At 48.2% G+C, this 14617-nt stretch overlaps 1 protein-coding gene across 1 annotated transcript; it reads left to right on the plus strand.

Moving 5' to 3' along the window:
- The first annotated feature begins 2871 nt into the window (after positions 1-2871).
- LOC125521791 (pectate lyase-like) lies at positions 2872-4623 on the plus strand. The gene has a single exon (XM_048686852.1). It carries the CDS (start codon positions 3127-3129, stop codon positions 4471-4473), a length of 1347 nt encoding a protein of 448 aa, XP_048542809.1. The 5' UTR covers positions 2872-3126; the 3' UTR covers positions 4474-4623.
- The last annotated feature ends 9994 nt before the right edge of the window (positions 4624-14617 follow it).

The raw sequence follows: 14617 nt of genomic DNA on the forward strand, positions 1-14617 counted from the left end.
CACGCAAGGACATGCTTGCATCCGCCTCTTTCTCTCTCCTTTACAAACAAATTCATGGCCTTTATTTCATCTTACCCAATTAAGAATATTCATATCTTTTAAAACATAAGGTCATATTTGAAATAATTTATATATTTGAACTTCTGGCGCATAGACATTTAGAATTAGACCAATCTTGGATAAATTTGAAACACGTTAAATTTCAACATTTCACATTTTGTACATGAAACAAAAACATTTCAGTTAAAAATGTGAAATAAACCTTTTTCAATAGAAATACGTGGAACCAACCTATTTCACTAGAAACATATTGCCCGGATTACTACTTATTGTCATGTAAGGACATGCTTGCATCCGCCTCTTTCTCTCTCCTCTACAAACAATTCCATGGACTTTATTTCATCTTACCCAATTAAGAATATTCATATCTTTTAAACCATAAGGTCATATTTGAAATAATTTATATATTTGAACCTCTGGCGAATAGACATTTACCGATCTTGGATAAATTTTATACACATTAAACTTCGGCATTTCACATTTTGTACATGAAACAAACACATTTCACTTGAAAAATGTGAAACAATCCTTTTTCAATAGAAATACATGGAACCCAACCTATTTCACTAGAAACATATTTTAACCCAAATATGAAACTAAAATGACAACTTGTGAAACTGATTTTTTGCAAATGTGTAACATTTTATTTTGAAATTGTGAAATATGTCATTTCACAAATGTGCAATTGAAATTTATGTGTTTTTTTGTAAAACAAGCAAGTAATATATTTCAGAATTGTGAGAAATAACTACAGAAAGTGAATTTGTAATGTATGATTTTGAAATTGTTTTTTTAGAAATGTGAAATAGTCTATTTCAAAAGTGTGAGATAAATCATTTTACAAAACTGATTATTTGGAAATGTGTAACATTTTATTTTGAAATTGTGAAATATGTCATTTCACAAATGTGCAATTGAAATTGATGTGTTTTTTGTGAAACAAGCAAGTAACATATTTCAGAATTGTGAGAAATAACTACATAAAGTGAATTTGTAATGTATGATTTTGAAATTGATTTTTTTAGAAATGTGAAATAGTCTATTTCAAAAGTGTGAGATAAGTCATTTTACAAAAGTGCAAATGAAATAAATGTGATATTTGTGAAACATTCTAGTAACATATTTCAGAATTATGAAAATAATAACTACAGAAAGTGAAATTGTTGTATACAATTGTGAAACTAATTATTTGAAAATGTGAAATGGTGTATTTCAAAAATGTGAAATTGTAATATACGATTGTGAGAATGGTTATATGAAAAATATAACATATTTCACTCTTTTGAATATAACGGTTATACATTTCCATAACCTATATGTTTCACTTTTATTTTTAGTTACTATTTCACAATTAAAAACATATGTTTCACTTTTCACTGGCTTGTCTCATAGAAAACATCTATTTCACTCATTATAAATTGTTTCACATTTTCAAAGAATCGGTTTCACAAGTTGACATTTATGTATCATATTTTTTTTTCACTTTCATAACATATATTTCACTTTCCACTGTCTTGTTTCACAAATAACACATTTTTCATGTGAAATATATAAATTATTTTTAAAACAAGATTATGTTTTAAAAGATATAAATGTTTTCAATTAGCTAAGATGAAATAAAGTCCAAGGATTTGTTCGCGCGGGAGAGAGAAGAGATAGCCACATGAGAGAGAGAGAGAGAGAGAGAGAGAGAGAGAGAGAGCTGTCACATCCATGTCAGCCATGTAAGGACAATGATGAAGGCCCATAGTTGTATTAGACATTACCAGTAGCTACCGTTAACGCGCAAAAAGAGTTTCTGGCGAGACCTCTAGCTCGTTCTTTCGTGGGAGGGGAGAAAGCAACGAAGGGGTATGACTTGACAGTGGCATTTGTGGGTAAATACTACTCAATTTCATGGGGCACCTAAAAATGGATGGTTTAGAAGCTGGACAGTTGGGGCACCCGGCTGTGAAATTTACACTACGGAGGAGTTACAGATTCTCAAAAGCCGTTGTGAAAATTTAGCTTATACAAAGCGGGAGTTGGTACAAAAAGCCCAACCAAGCACAGCCTAAGCGGCCTTTCAAGGTATACAAGGTCTCCATTAGAGATCCGCAAGCGAGATGCTTTAAAAACATCCCCTAAAAAGTGATTTTTGGCAGTGGCGCATGACGCATCTTGGCCTCTTCTCCCTCGCCGCCGCGCCCGTTAGTTTTCCAGAATAAGAAGGAAGGGCAGAGTACGTGCTACAAGCGACAAAAATGCGTTGGCCATATGATTCGAAGCAGTTTATTAGCCAGCTCAGCCGCATGCATGCCGCTCCCTATTCCCGCTAGCTGCATGTCATTGCCAGATGGGCATGAATCTTGCATGCTTTAGGCACGGGGTTGCTCCAAATGCTGGGGCAGCGGCATCAATGATCAGCTTGGCCTCATCTTCAAGATCTCTGTTGTTGTTTCTGGATGAACTTCAGCAGCAACGTACAGCCAAATGTTGTGTGCAGCAACAGCCCTCGTAGAGTCCACATCTATAAGTAATCGACCGTCCATTCCACCTTGATTACAATTATTTTTTTGAGACAGTACAATCAATGTCGTTCACATATGGTCATCCCTATGAATGCATGCATGCACATTCTAACATTATGAGCGCCTTCGAAAGATTGAGCCGGCATAGCATCTGTACGAAGCCATTTTCGTCTATTTTCTTGTGATGAAAAACCAATAAGCAGAAGACATGGCAATTTTACTGTATACGGCTAATATATGTTGCTTTCAGCTTGTGATGAATGGATGGCGAATATTTAGCACGTAAGCAGCATGCAAAAGGAAAATGAAGACGCAGGTGCATGTGTGCAGCTAAGAGCAGGGGGAACTACTGAAGCACGGACAAACGGTTCACCGCTCGTCGGCCGTACGTCGCGCGCTCCACCGCCACCAACAAGGCTTCACGTGTGCTCAAGCTGCGCTCTATATATATGTATATCTAACTACGCGGTGCCGCCACCGCGGGAGGAGGTCTCAGAGAAACTTCATTTCTCCTGAGACCCTTCCGGCGGTGAGGGAGGCGCCGGCCGGCCGTAACATGGCGGCGGGCTCCCTAATGGCGAGGAGCCCCCTCCACATTCTACTGTACGTCCTCGCCACCCTTGCCGTGACCGCGGCGGCAGAGGCGCCCACGCAGAAGGCACCGTTGCCGGCCTATAACGTCACCGCCGACGAGGAGTACTGGGCGAAGCGAGCGGAGGAGGCCCGCGCTTATAGCCGTGCGGCCTACGTGAGCGACCCCGTCGCGGAGCTCAACCGCTTCAACCGGGACGTGCACCGGGCGACGGCGCGGCGGTCGCTGGCGAGGAGGTACGGTGGCCGCCCGTGCGTGGCGACGAACCCCATCGACCGGTGCTGGCGCTGCCGCGCCGACTGGGCCAGCGACCGGCAGCGCCTCGCCACCTGCGCGCGCGGCTTCGGCCACAACGCGGCGGGCGGCGCCGGCGGCCGGACGTACGTGGTCACCGATCTCAGCGACGACGAGCTCATCGTCCCCAAGAAGGGCACGCTCCGGTTCGGCGTGATCCAGGACCGGCCGCTGTGGATCGTCTTCGGGCGATCCATGGTCATTAGACTCTCCCAGGAGCTCATCGTGAACAGCAACAAGACGATCGACGGGCGCGGCGCGCAGGTGCACATCACGGGGGCACAGATGACGCTGCAGGGCGTGAGGCACGTGATCATCCACAACGTCCACATCCACCACTCCGTGCCGCACTCGGGCGGCATGATCCGGGACTCCAAGCACCACTACGGGCGGCGCACCCGGAGCGACGGCGACGGCGTCTCCATCCTCTCCTCCAGCAGCGTGTGGATCGACCACGTGTCCATGTCCAGCTGCGCCGACGGCCTCATCGACGTGGTCAGCGGCTCCACCGCCATCACCGTGTCCAACAGCCACTTCACCAAGCATGACCACGTGATGCTGTTCGGCGCTAGCAACACGGAGGAGCAGGACAGGATGATGCAGGTCACCGTGGCGTTCAACCACTTCGGCAAGGGGCTGGTGCAGCGGATGCCCCGCTGCCGCTTCGGCTTCTTCCAGGTGGTGAACAACGACTACACGCACTGGCAGATGTACGCCATCGGCGGCAACCGGGACCCCACCATCATCAGCCAGGGGAACCGGTTCATCGCGCCCGACGACGGCAACGCCAAGGAGGTGACCAAGCGGGAGTACGCGCCCTACACCGAGTACAAGGACTGGGTGTGGAAGTCGCAGGGGGACGTGATGGTGAACGGGGCATTCTTCAACGAGTCCGGCGGCCAAAACGAGCGCAGGTACGGCAACATGGACTTCATCCCGGCCAAGCACGGCAGGTATGTCGGGCAGCTCACGCGGTTCGCCGGCGTGCTCGACTGCGGCATCGGCAAGCCGTGCTAGTAACTTCAATTGTGCCGCCTTGCCGGCTCATTAATTGTCGTCTCTCCGGGTGCAAGTTGTGATTTAGAAGGTCACAAAGTTTTACACGCGTGCGTGTAACTCGTGTGTGGTAACCGGTCTCAAATGGAAAAAGTGTCTTAGAGCCTGCAATTGCTATCCTGATCCAACCTCACCTCTGACCTGTGTATGTTTGCGACGGGCAGCCGCGGGATTGCGATTTTTCAGCCGACGCATGAAGGAACGTGAGATGCTACATAGTCCAGATGCCGTCCAAAAAAGCGTGGTGTGTGAAGCTATTCCGTATATCGTTTGCCGGATATTACACTTGTCATTTTAATAAATAAATGGGAAAATAGACACTTTTCCAATACACGGGCCGGGCCAAGCCAGGCCCCGCCCGGACAATGTCTGGTTTAGAACAAAGAGCGTGACAAAACCTGCAGGCCGGCCGGAAGTGTATCGTGGTAGCCTGTTTTGCATGCATCGATGGCTGCTGTTGTTGCGTAATCAGTTTCCAACAGAACAAAGGACTCGATCGTACGTAGTTCTCACAAGAAAAAGAAAAAGGACTCGATCGTAGTAGTACAAGGCGATACCAGTATAAACACACCGGAAGCATAGACGCACCCGTCGCTTCCCAAAAATCTCCTCCCGATCCAATCTCAGGTCGCCAAGTACAAACACACGTAGCCGGCGATCAACTTCTCTCGCGCGCACGATTCCTTGATGGCGTCGTTTGCCATGTACATCGCCGACGACGGCTTCTTCTACTTCTACCCAGCAGAGCTGCAATCGCAACAAGTACCAGACTTTATAGTACTCGAGGGCCAAGCAGAAGACAGCGGCGACAGCATGCAGCTGCCGCGACAACAAGAACTGGAATACGCCCAAGCCATGGACATCGCCGACCACGACTTCCACCTGCTGCTACCACAACCACAAGAACCACAAGACTTTATACTCGCGTCCCAACCACAAGACTCTCTACTCGAGGCCCAGGTACAAGAAATCGCCCAACACGGTTACGACGACACGTACGTGGTACAAGAACTACAATATGACGAGTTTCTACGCGAGTCCGCCGTGCAGTTTCACGAGTTTACCGGTTTTACTCCCGAGTGGCCACACGTCGGTGTCGCGGCTGCTCCGGAGGGCCCGGCATTGGCCATGGCGGTGGCTGAGGCGCTCAAGACGGTGGATGGGCCGTCCGACGGGCTCGACTGCTGCCCGATCTGTCTGCACCACGACGACGACGACAGCGGCGCATGGAAGGAGACACCATGCGGACACCGGTTCCACGGGCGGTGCGTGGAGAGGTGGCTGCAGGACAAGGGGAGCTGCCCCATGTGCCGGCGCCAGGTGGTGACCATGCTCCCCGACGCCGCCGCCATTAGTACTATCTATAATGATTTCGCTCTATGGCCAGAGAATATAGACCTGCCGGCTTACATTGACTACGATGCCATCATGGCATCATGGAATTTCTAGGTTACGTACTTGCCTCTCTAGGGAAATTGTTGAGTGCTTAATTAGGGTTGTCGGGTTGTAATTGACATTGACATACCTCTGCGCGTTTGTCCTTTTTCTGATACTAGTATGAGTTTCAATTCAGATCCGCAAACATATACAGGAGGGATATGATATGTCTGGAAATGCTATCATATGCTCATAAACATGTTTTTACTTATGTTCCACGTCATGTTCTGTCATGTTAAATTGTTAATTACTCTCAGATCTGAGATATTCTGGCATTTTTCTAAGTGTGAGATGTTCTGAACGAAAGCATCATGTGCCTTATATATGAGTCCATAGTAGGAAGAAATTTCTACTGTTCTGCCCAGAGAATAGAGAGCATTAAGGGCATTGGATATATTGTTCTGAATCGAAAGCACTTGATCTTCACACGTTTGGTGTGCGTAACACATGCATCCTTGACTATAGGAATTTCTTTCTTTAGACGAAACAGTAGGAATTTCTTTCTACTATGGATTGTTATATAGTTCTCTAGTAATATAACAGTGACAAATAGGTTTTAAAAAACTTGGACTAAGCTATGTTAAGACAGATCAGGCTTTCTTCGATCAGAACATCTCACACTGAAATACAAAATAGACATCAAAGGTTCGAAACATCTCAGTTTTAAGAGTAATTAACACGGCAGAACATGATGAAGAACATGTGAATATACTTTCACTGGAAATTAAAATTTATAAGTTTTTGTTATGCACGAAGCCTTGTACATAGCATAGTTATGTGAAATATGCTCCATAGGTAGCACAAATGTGACTAATACACCGATTTTGCAAATACAAGATTGGAGGTTGTTCCTAATATATTGATAAAAACCAATAGTACTGCATTTTTGGAATCCGAGTCTAACCAAATCCAAGGTATTTTTTGGGTGATCATAAACAAAATTAGAAAGATGAATGAACAAAGCGAAATGAACAAATTACAAAACAATCCAATAACTGTGGACACATTTCTGGAAATCGAGCTTGCTTAAAATATATTAAATCTCCGTGCAGAAATCTCAGATTGTAGACTTCACACACCCAGTCCTTGTACTCGGTGTAGGGCGCGTACTCCCGCTTGGTCACCTCCTTGGCGTTGGCGCCGTCGGATCAGCGGGGATCGAGCCTACAGATCTTGACAGGATGATCTCATGAAAGTTGGCTACAATCATTATAGTCGGCGTTCTTGATGGATCTAGACACGATGGCCTCGTGGAAGCTGAATCTAGACGTGCAAGAAAGTAGGGTTGTTGAAGGCGGTAAGTGTATAAGACACAAATGTGTCTGCACGCGCGCATCTGTGTGTGTGTGGGCGCACGCGCGTGTGTGTGAGAGAGAGGATGCGAGAGTGTGTGAAGAGAGGGAGATAAAGGGTGTGTTTGGTTCAAATTGTGAACAGTTCCTGCATCGCATACACTTCTCAATCCAGTCTGGATGAGCAAAAACAGGCCTTAATGCAGCATCTGCAAGTTGTTTGGTTGCTTGCATCTAGGGTCCCTGCATTAGGTAATACGCAAGTGCACTTTGTTTGGTTGTCTGCATTGGCCCAAGCGGCACGTGAACACAGTGTTTGGTTGCATACGGCGTACATGGTGTGCTTACCTTGTACCCTAGTTGGTGAGCTTACTCACAATGATCACACCTAGCACACCAACGCCACAACAAAACAATGGCGATGAACTGGGCGAAGATGACGAAGTTCTTCAGTTTCAGCCCAAACTGACGATCCACCTTAGCACCTTTCACTTTGACACCTCCAACCTTACCACTGTCAACACTGTTGCCTCCGTGATTTCACACCCAGTTAGAGTAAGCTTGTTCTGCTGCCTGCCTAGTCTTGAACCCTCTATGGCTGCTGTTGCTATACGATGCCACTTGTTCACTGGCTTCATCCCATCAACTGTAAACCCCTGCAATGCACAAGAGCAAGAGTTGAAGCAGCAAATCAATGAAGCACATAAGTAGCAAGCAAAGTAGCACACAAACAACAATGGAGCAGAAGAGAAGAAGTAAACCATGCATGATCATACGGCATATCAAGTTCTACCTAGCACTACCATGGTGTTAACCTACCACCACATACAAAAGAGGGTGTCGTCCTACCACCGCAAGTTCACCATCATTGTGAGGGGTTAGTATATACCACCTCACCAAAATATACAAACCATCAAATAGTTTTTCAGCCCTAGGTACACAAAATGTACGTCGTCATCGTCATCATCATCGCCACTGCCATCGCCGTCGTGGATCATGCATGCTCACAGGCAGCACCACTCTAGTAGTAGTGCTTTCCCAGCCAGTTCCCGAGCCACAACACCCTGTGAGCGTCTGCCAAGGCAACGAACCCAACACCTTGGGCCTTGTTGTCAAGCAGGTGGCTGAGAGCTGCCATGAGAGTCTCGTCACTAAAGCCACCCCGGGTCATGACAGCGCCATACAGGTCTGGATGGATGTCGTGGGGCTTGCACTCCCTGATGGCTGTTGCCACCTCCTTCACCGCCTCAGTCATGCTACAAAGCACATTGATCTCCCCCTTCATCAGGTCTCCTCTCTTCCTCTTCCTATCATGGACGGGGTCAAATGGCTTGTCGAACGGGGTCAAATGGCTTGTCGACGTGCTTCTCGAAGGGCTTGTCAGGGCCATCAAGGACCTCGACGTCCGGGGTCCCAGGAAAGTTTGGCATGGGAGAACCAAGAGACTCCCCCGAGCCCATGACATGCTTCCCAATTGCCACCCCAAGGAGAAGATGTGCTGCATCTGGTTGTAGTTCTGTATGGGTGTGTTGAGGAACTCACCGTTCCTTGGGTGGTCCTAAGAATGAAACACAAGTGTTGTTAGTTGTGATTAGGAATAGGCAATGGTGGACAGTATGAAAAGGAAGCGTGCTGTGAGCTAACCGCGACATGGCCAGCGTAGTGCTCTGCCTCCAGAACTATGGAGCAAGTGTTCTCATCCCGTGAGGCGCCGCTAAGGTCTCTCAGCTTGGACACATGGATCCATCGACCTCCCCACTTCCTCAGGTGGTTGTACACCTGGATGGCAGACACCTCCTGCCCACAAAACTCGAATACCTGCTTCGCAACGGTGTTCAAGTGCACCTCCTTGAAGCCCTTGTCAGCCCTAACTCCACTAGAGATGAGCTCACACATCTTGTTCAGCACAAACATGGACATGAATGGCTGCCACTTCATGTTGTTCGACCTACCATCCTTCTTTGCCTTTGCTGTTGCTACTTTGAGTGCAGCGACAGCAACAACAACAGTAAAAGTTTGCTCAACAAGCACTACTGGCACATAGACAGAATCAGACGCGAACACCTCTGAATCAGGTGCCATCTCGGACATAGGCTGCGAGTCCTCGACAAAAGATGGAGCAAACTGGTTGTCGGACAGTACAAGGGCCTGACTAAGATCTTGCGTTTGCGTGGTCATGTCCTAAAATTGTAGCACGCATTGACAGTAAGCATAACACACAACATACTGGACAATCCATGAAAGCAGGAGCATACATGTACATGATTCATCACTATCATAGTAAGCACATGCTTCATCACTATCATACTAAGCACATGCTTCATCACTATGATACTAAGCATATCGAACAATCTATGAGCACGAACATACATCTACAACAAACAACATGCTACAAATGGACCATCAATAGCTACAAATCATAGATCTAATCACGAATCAACACAAGCACAAGGTTCAACTTCAAACTCTACTACTAATCCAGACTACCACATGCTTGAACAACTAATCCTACCACAAATTGCAACCGCAGCATAGCAATCAACATATGAGTTCACAGATCAGACCACTAATCAACCATGCATCTAGATCAAACCCTAGCTGTAGCTCAGATCTAGCTAGAAGGAATAGAGAGAAAGGGGAATTAAAGTCACAGAGGCCATGACTGTAGCTCGAGGACGAGGGGGGGGGGGTGGTCGTAGAAGATCACCGCCGGCCGGTGAAGGAGCGCCGACGCCGTGGACCGTCGGCCGATGAAGATGCGCCGCTTACCTGCTCGTCGGTGCCGATGCGCGTCGGCGGGAGAGCTCGAAGGGAGGAAGAATGGTGGCGGGAGTTGGGGCGGTGAGGGAGGAGCTAAATAGGGGCGGCCTCGGTGGGAGGTGAGCCTAAATCCTCCCGCCGATTTTCCGGCGACGCGGGCGAGCTTGCACCATCGCCTTGGTCGCACAAGGAGAGAAGCGCGTCGCCCTCTCCTGTCTCGCCCGAGCCGGGCTTGCCAGCTACTGCCTATTCAGGCGTTTCCCCTCGGCCTCGCCTAGAGCTGCTTTAAGTTTCATGCCATGCGGGCCGCACAGTAAACACAGACAACCAAACGGGACAAGTTCTTTCCGCGTGGGCAAGGCTGGGCCATATGTAGGCAACCAAACACGCCCAAAGTCATAGAGCTGGTGTTTCTACGTATTATTAAGTTTGGATGTGGTGGAAGGTGATCTGGCGGAGTCGCGGAAAATGTGAGAGGTTGAGAGGAGCGGCGGGCGCTTGAGTGGAGCAGCTGCAGGTGGCAGCAGCACAACAGGCGTGCTGCGACAGCCGAGCGCCCGAGCGAGTTTGGGATTAGGTCGCTCCTTGCAGCTGGGCGCGACTACTCTGTCTCGGGTTGAGTTGGGCTATTGGGCCCAAATAGTATATGTGGAAAAAAGTTCTTAAATTTATGGGTGTGCCACCCGCCGTTTCCGCCAATGCGTGCACATATCTATTCGTTTTTACCAAAAGAAATAATCCTTTTGTGAAGTAATATAATAAGACTTTTTAAATCCAGAGTGGTCTAAAATGTCTTATAGCTAGTGAAGTACCAAGGAGTATCATGAATATATTAAGAGGCTTACCAATCATGGGAATACAACGAACACTAAAAATATCAATCCACTAAGGAGTTTTTTTTTGAAAAAACTCCCAATCTATTTATCTTCAATCATGGCAATACAACGAACACTAAAAATACTAAAAGATACATCCAGACCCGTAGACCATCTAGCGATGACTACAAGCACTCAAGCGAGCCGAAGGCACGCTGCCGTCATTTCCCCTCCCTCGCCGGAGCCGGACAAAACTTGTTGTAGTAGACAGTTAGGGAGTCATCGTGCTAAGGCCCCATAGGATCAGCACAACAGAACAGCAACTGCCGTCGATGAAGAGTAGTATAGATTGGAAGGATCCAACCTGAAAACACATGAACATAGATGAACTATGACCAGATCGGAGCAAATCCACCAAGGATAGATCCGCAGAAGACACACCTCCACACGCCCACCGATGATACTAGACACACCATCAAGATAAGGGATAGGCAGGGAGAACTTTATTTCATCTTCAGGGAGTCATCGCCGTCTCGTCTCCCTGAACAGGACATAAACCCTAACAAAGCGCAAAGAAACAACTGAAAACAGAGTCCTCCCGCCGGTAAGGACCGAGATCCATTGCGCCGCCATGACCCTAAGGCCACCAGAGATGAGACGGACAGACGGCTACGTCGACGGGAGGCAGGGAAACCCTAGACTTTTCTTGGCGAAAGAGTCACCCCGCCGATGGATAATACCCGTCCTACTAGAATCTCAAGGTAAGTTGCATGATTGATTCCACTCGTGGATACAATGGGTCCATTGAAAAATCTCGTTTTGAAGTCCATCCTAGTAGCGGACTCAAACTGTTCGCCATGTTTCCCTAAAAAAAATCTGCTCGCCATGGGATGCTCCTATATGCTTCTCAAAAGCGGCAACTGTTTTTTTAGGCTCTCAAAGCGGCAACTAACATAGCGCGTCTTGCAGCAGGAAGAGAAATAGTGGGCCATCCGAGAGGACCATTAATTCATATTTATATTTTGTTTTGTAGAAATAAAACATCATTTTACTTAATAATTTGAGAATCACTATAAAAGTAACTTTAGGATGTGAATGTATATACATAAAAAATAGGTCATATTTAGAAAATGTTTCTGCATGCGAATAGAAAAATTCATACATATAAATTTTTGACACTATTGCAGGAAATTGTTCATGTGTGTTAGAATATATGTTAAAATAATTTTGAAGAAGTGTTTCCATATTCCTCCAAAAAGAAGAATTGCAAATAAACCAAAAGGGAAACAAGAGGTAAACAGATATAAAACAGGAAAATAAAAAGAAGGAAAAAAGAAAGAAAAAAAACCCTGCGTTAGTGGACTGGCCCACCTGAAGAAGAGCTTGACGTGGAGTCTCCCTTACTGCGATGTGTTTCCGCCACGTGCTTCTCAAGAATCGTTACTCGCCCCGTAATAAAAAAAAATCCTACTCCGAGTTAAAAAAAAAATCCTACTCCGACACGAGCCGAGGCACTCCGAGTTGAAAAAAAAAAATACCATGGACATTGGCCAAGACGGCGACCACCTGCAACAAGAAGAAGTTCACGCGGGCATTCTAGCCGAGTACGTCGCCGTCGTGCATCGCCAGCTTAGGCGCCAACGTGCTCTCGACTGGCTGCAACTACAGCTACGCGCCGTGCTGAACACGGCGGGCATCATCCCACACGTCGACGCCGTGGAGGCTCCACAAGGCCTGGACCTGGCGTCGGCAGCGGCGCTGGATGAGGCGCTGAAGACGGTGGACGCGCCGTCATCCGACGACGACGTCAATTGCCCGATCTGCATGGAGGACGACGACACGGCCGCGTGGAAGGAGACGCCGTGCCGGCACCGGTTCCACGGGACGTGCGTGGAGAAGTGGCTCAAGGCCAAGGGGAGCTGCCCCATGTGCCGGCGCCAGGTGGTGACCATGCCTGCCGCTGCCGCTGCCGCTGCGCCATACTCATACTACTTCGTTACCCGTCCCGAATATGGCCAGGATGTTACCGAGTCTGTTGCCATGGACATTGATGATGATGCTTAGCTAGGGTGGTTTGTTGCGATGCTTCCCTCAGTTCAGTTCAGAGTAAGCTTGCCCTTTAGGAAACGACGTCCATCAGTTAGTGTAATCATACATGTACAATTGTCCACGTTTCTCCACCATCTTCCATCTTGTTAATCTCGCAAAGAAAATGTTGTATCATGTTAATTACTCTGAAACGATAGAAGTAGATGTGAGGTGCAGCCTGCATGTCGAAGTTATTATAGATATTGTTTCAGATGATTCCGCTAAATCGAAGATAATCTCTTCCCTCAACAGTAGCTCATTCAGCTGTTTCGCCAGCTCCTTCTCCCGCTGCGAGGAGCCCCGATGTAACTATTTACGCTTCTCCTTCTCAAACTCCTTCCTAACCTTTTTCAACTTTCTCCTTACATCACTAAATTCAAGTAGATATACCCATATCTGTTTCAATCGTTTGTGAAGGTCAGAAAATAACGATACCCGCCGCGAACTTCAACACTCATCGGACCGCATACATCGGTTTGTATTATTTTTAATAAGTCATTACCTCGCTCCATTGTTATGGAGAACGGAGTTTTAGTCATCTTGTCCATGAAGGGTGGTTTGCAAGTATCAAATGATTCATAATCAAGTGATTCCAAAATCCCATCTGCATGGAGTTTCTTCATGCGTTTTACATCAATATGACCTAAACAGCATGCCAGAGGTCCACTCCGGTGGAGAGCGCCATGGGTGCGGCGGCGGAGGAAGTGGATGAGTAAAACGGGTAGTGCTCGTCGGGGCTGTCACATCGGTGGAGCGCCATCCGGGTACGAGCATCCTTAACAGAAAAGCCAAACTTGTCAAATTCAATGGTGACGGGATTTTCACGTGTAAAAGAACGAATGGATACAAGATTTTTAATAAGGTCAGGAGAGACAACTATGTTAGACAGGGATAATGGCATGAAATTTGATGGAAAAGCAGCATGACAAAGATGTGTAATGGGAAGGGATGAACCATCACCCACGGTGATGCAAGCGGTATGGACGGGGTGAGCGGTGAGTAGGTTACCGGGGTTGGAGGCCATATGATCCGTAGCTCCAGTATCGATGTACCAGTCGCCACCGCCAGTGTAGTTCTCTGGCGTGGGAGCGGAGTGCAGTGCTGCTAACAGCGCGGGATCATAGGGTGCCGGAGGGAGCGCCGGAGCCGAAGGCTGCGGCTGCGGTGGAGGCGCCGCGAGGAGCGGGGGGGGGGACCCGCCAACCCGAGGGAGCGACCCGTAGGGCGCCGAGTACTTGTAGGACAGCGAGGGCTCGGACGGCTGTGGAGCCGCATGCAGCGCCTGATGAGCTCTCGGACGAGCGCCTAAGGAGCCGGGGACGAGGGCTCGCGGAATGGGTATGGAGTATGCGTGGACGACTCCTGTCCACGGGTTCTGCCCGGCAGGCCAGGGCGCCGGTTGGTACGTACGACTGCTGTGATGCGTGAGGCAGCCCTCCCTGGGTGCCCGTGGGTGCATGCTGCTTGCGGCCGTGGGGACCGCCTCGGCGGCTATCGGCGGGGGCCGGCTGTGGGGCCTACTGCTGCGGGAACGGGAACCCTGGCGGAGGCGGCGCCTGGTAGGGGTCTGGGCTGGGCCGCGGCTGAGGGGCCGGGGCGGGCGGGGCACCCCCGCGGGTAGTACTGGCGGCGAGGGCGGTGTGGGTGGCCCGAGTGCGCGCCATCTTCGTCCGTCGTTTCTCCAGTTTCAGGTACGCCACGACCTTGGGAAAA

The sequence above is a fragment of the Triticum urartu genome, chromosome 7 (assembly GCF_003073215.2).
Source record: "Triticum urartu cultivar G1812 chromosome 7, Tu2.1, whole genome shotgun sequence".
Taxonomy (NCBI): domain Eukaryota; kingdom Viridiplantae; phylum Streptophyta; class Magnoliopsida; order Poales; family Poaceae; genus Triticum; species Triticum urartu.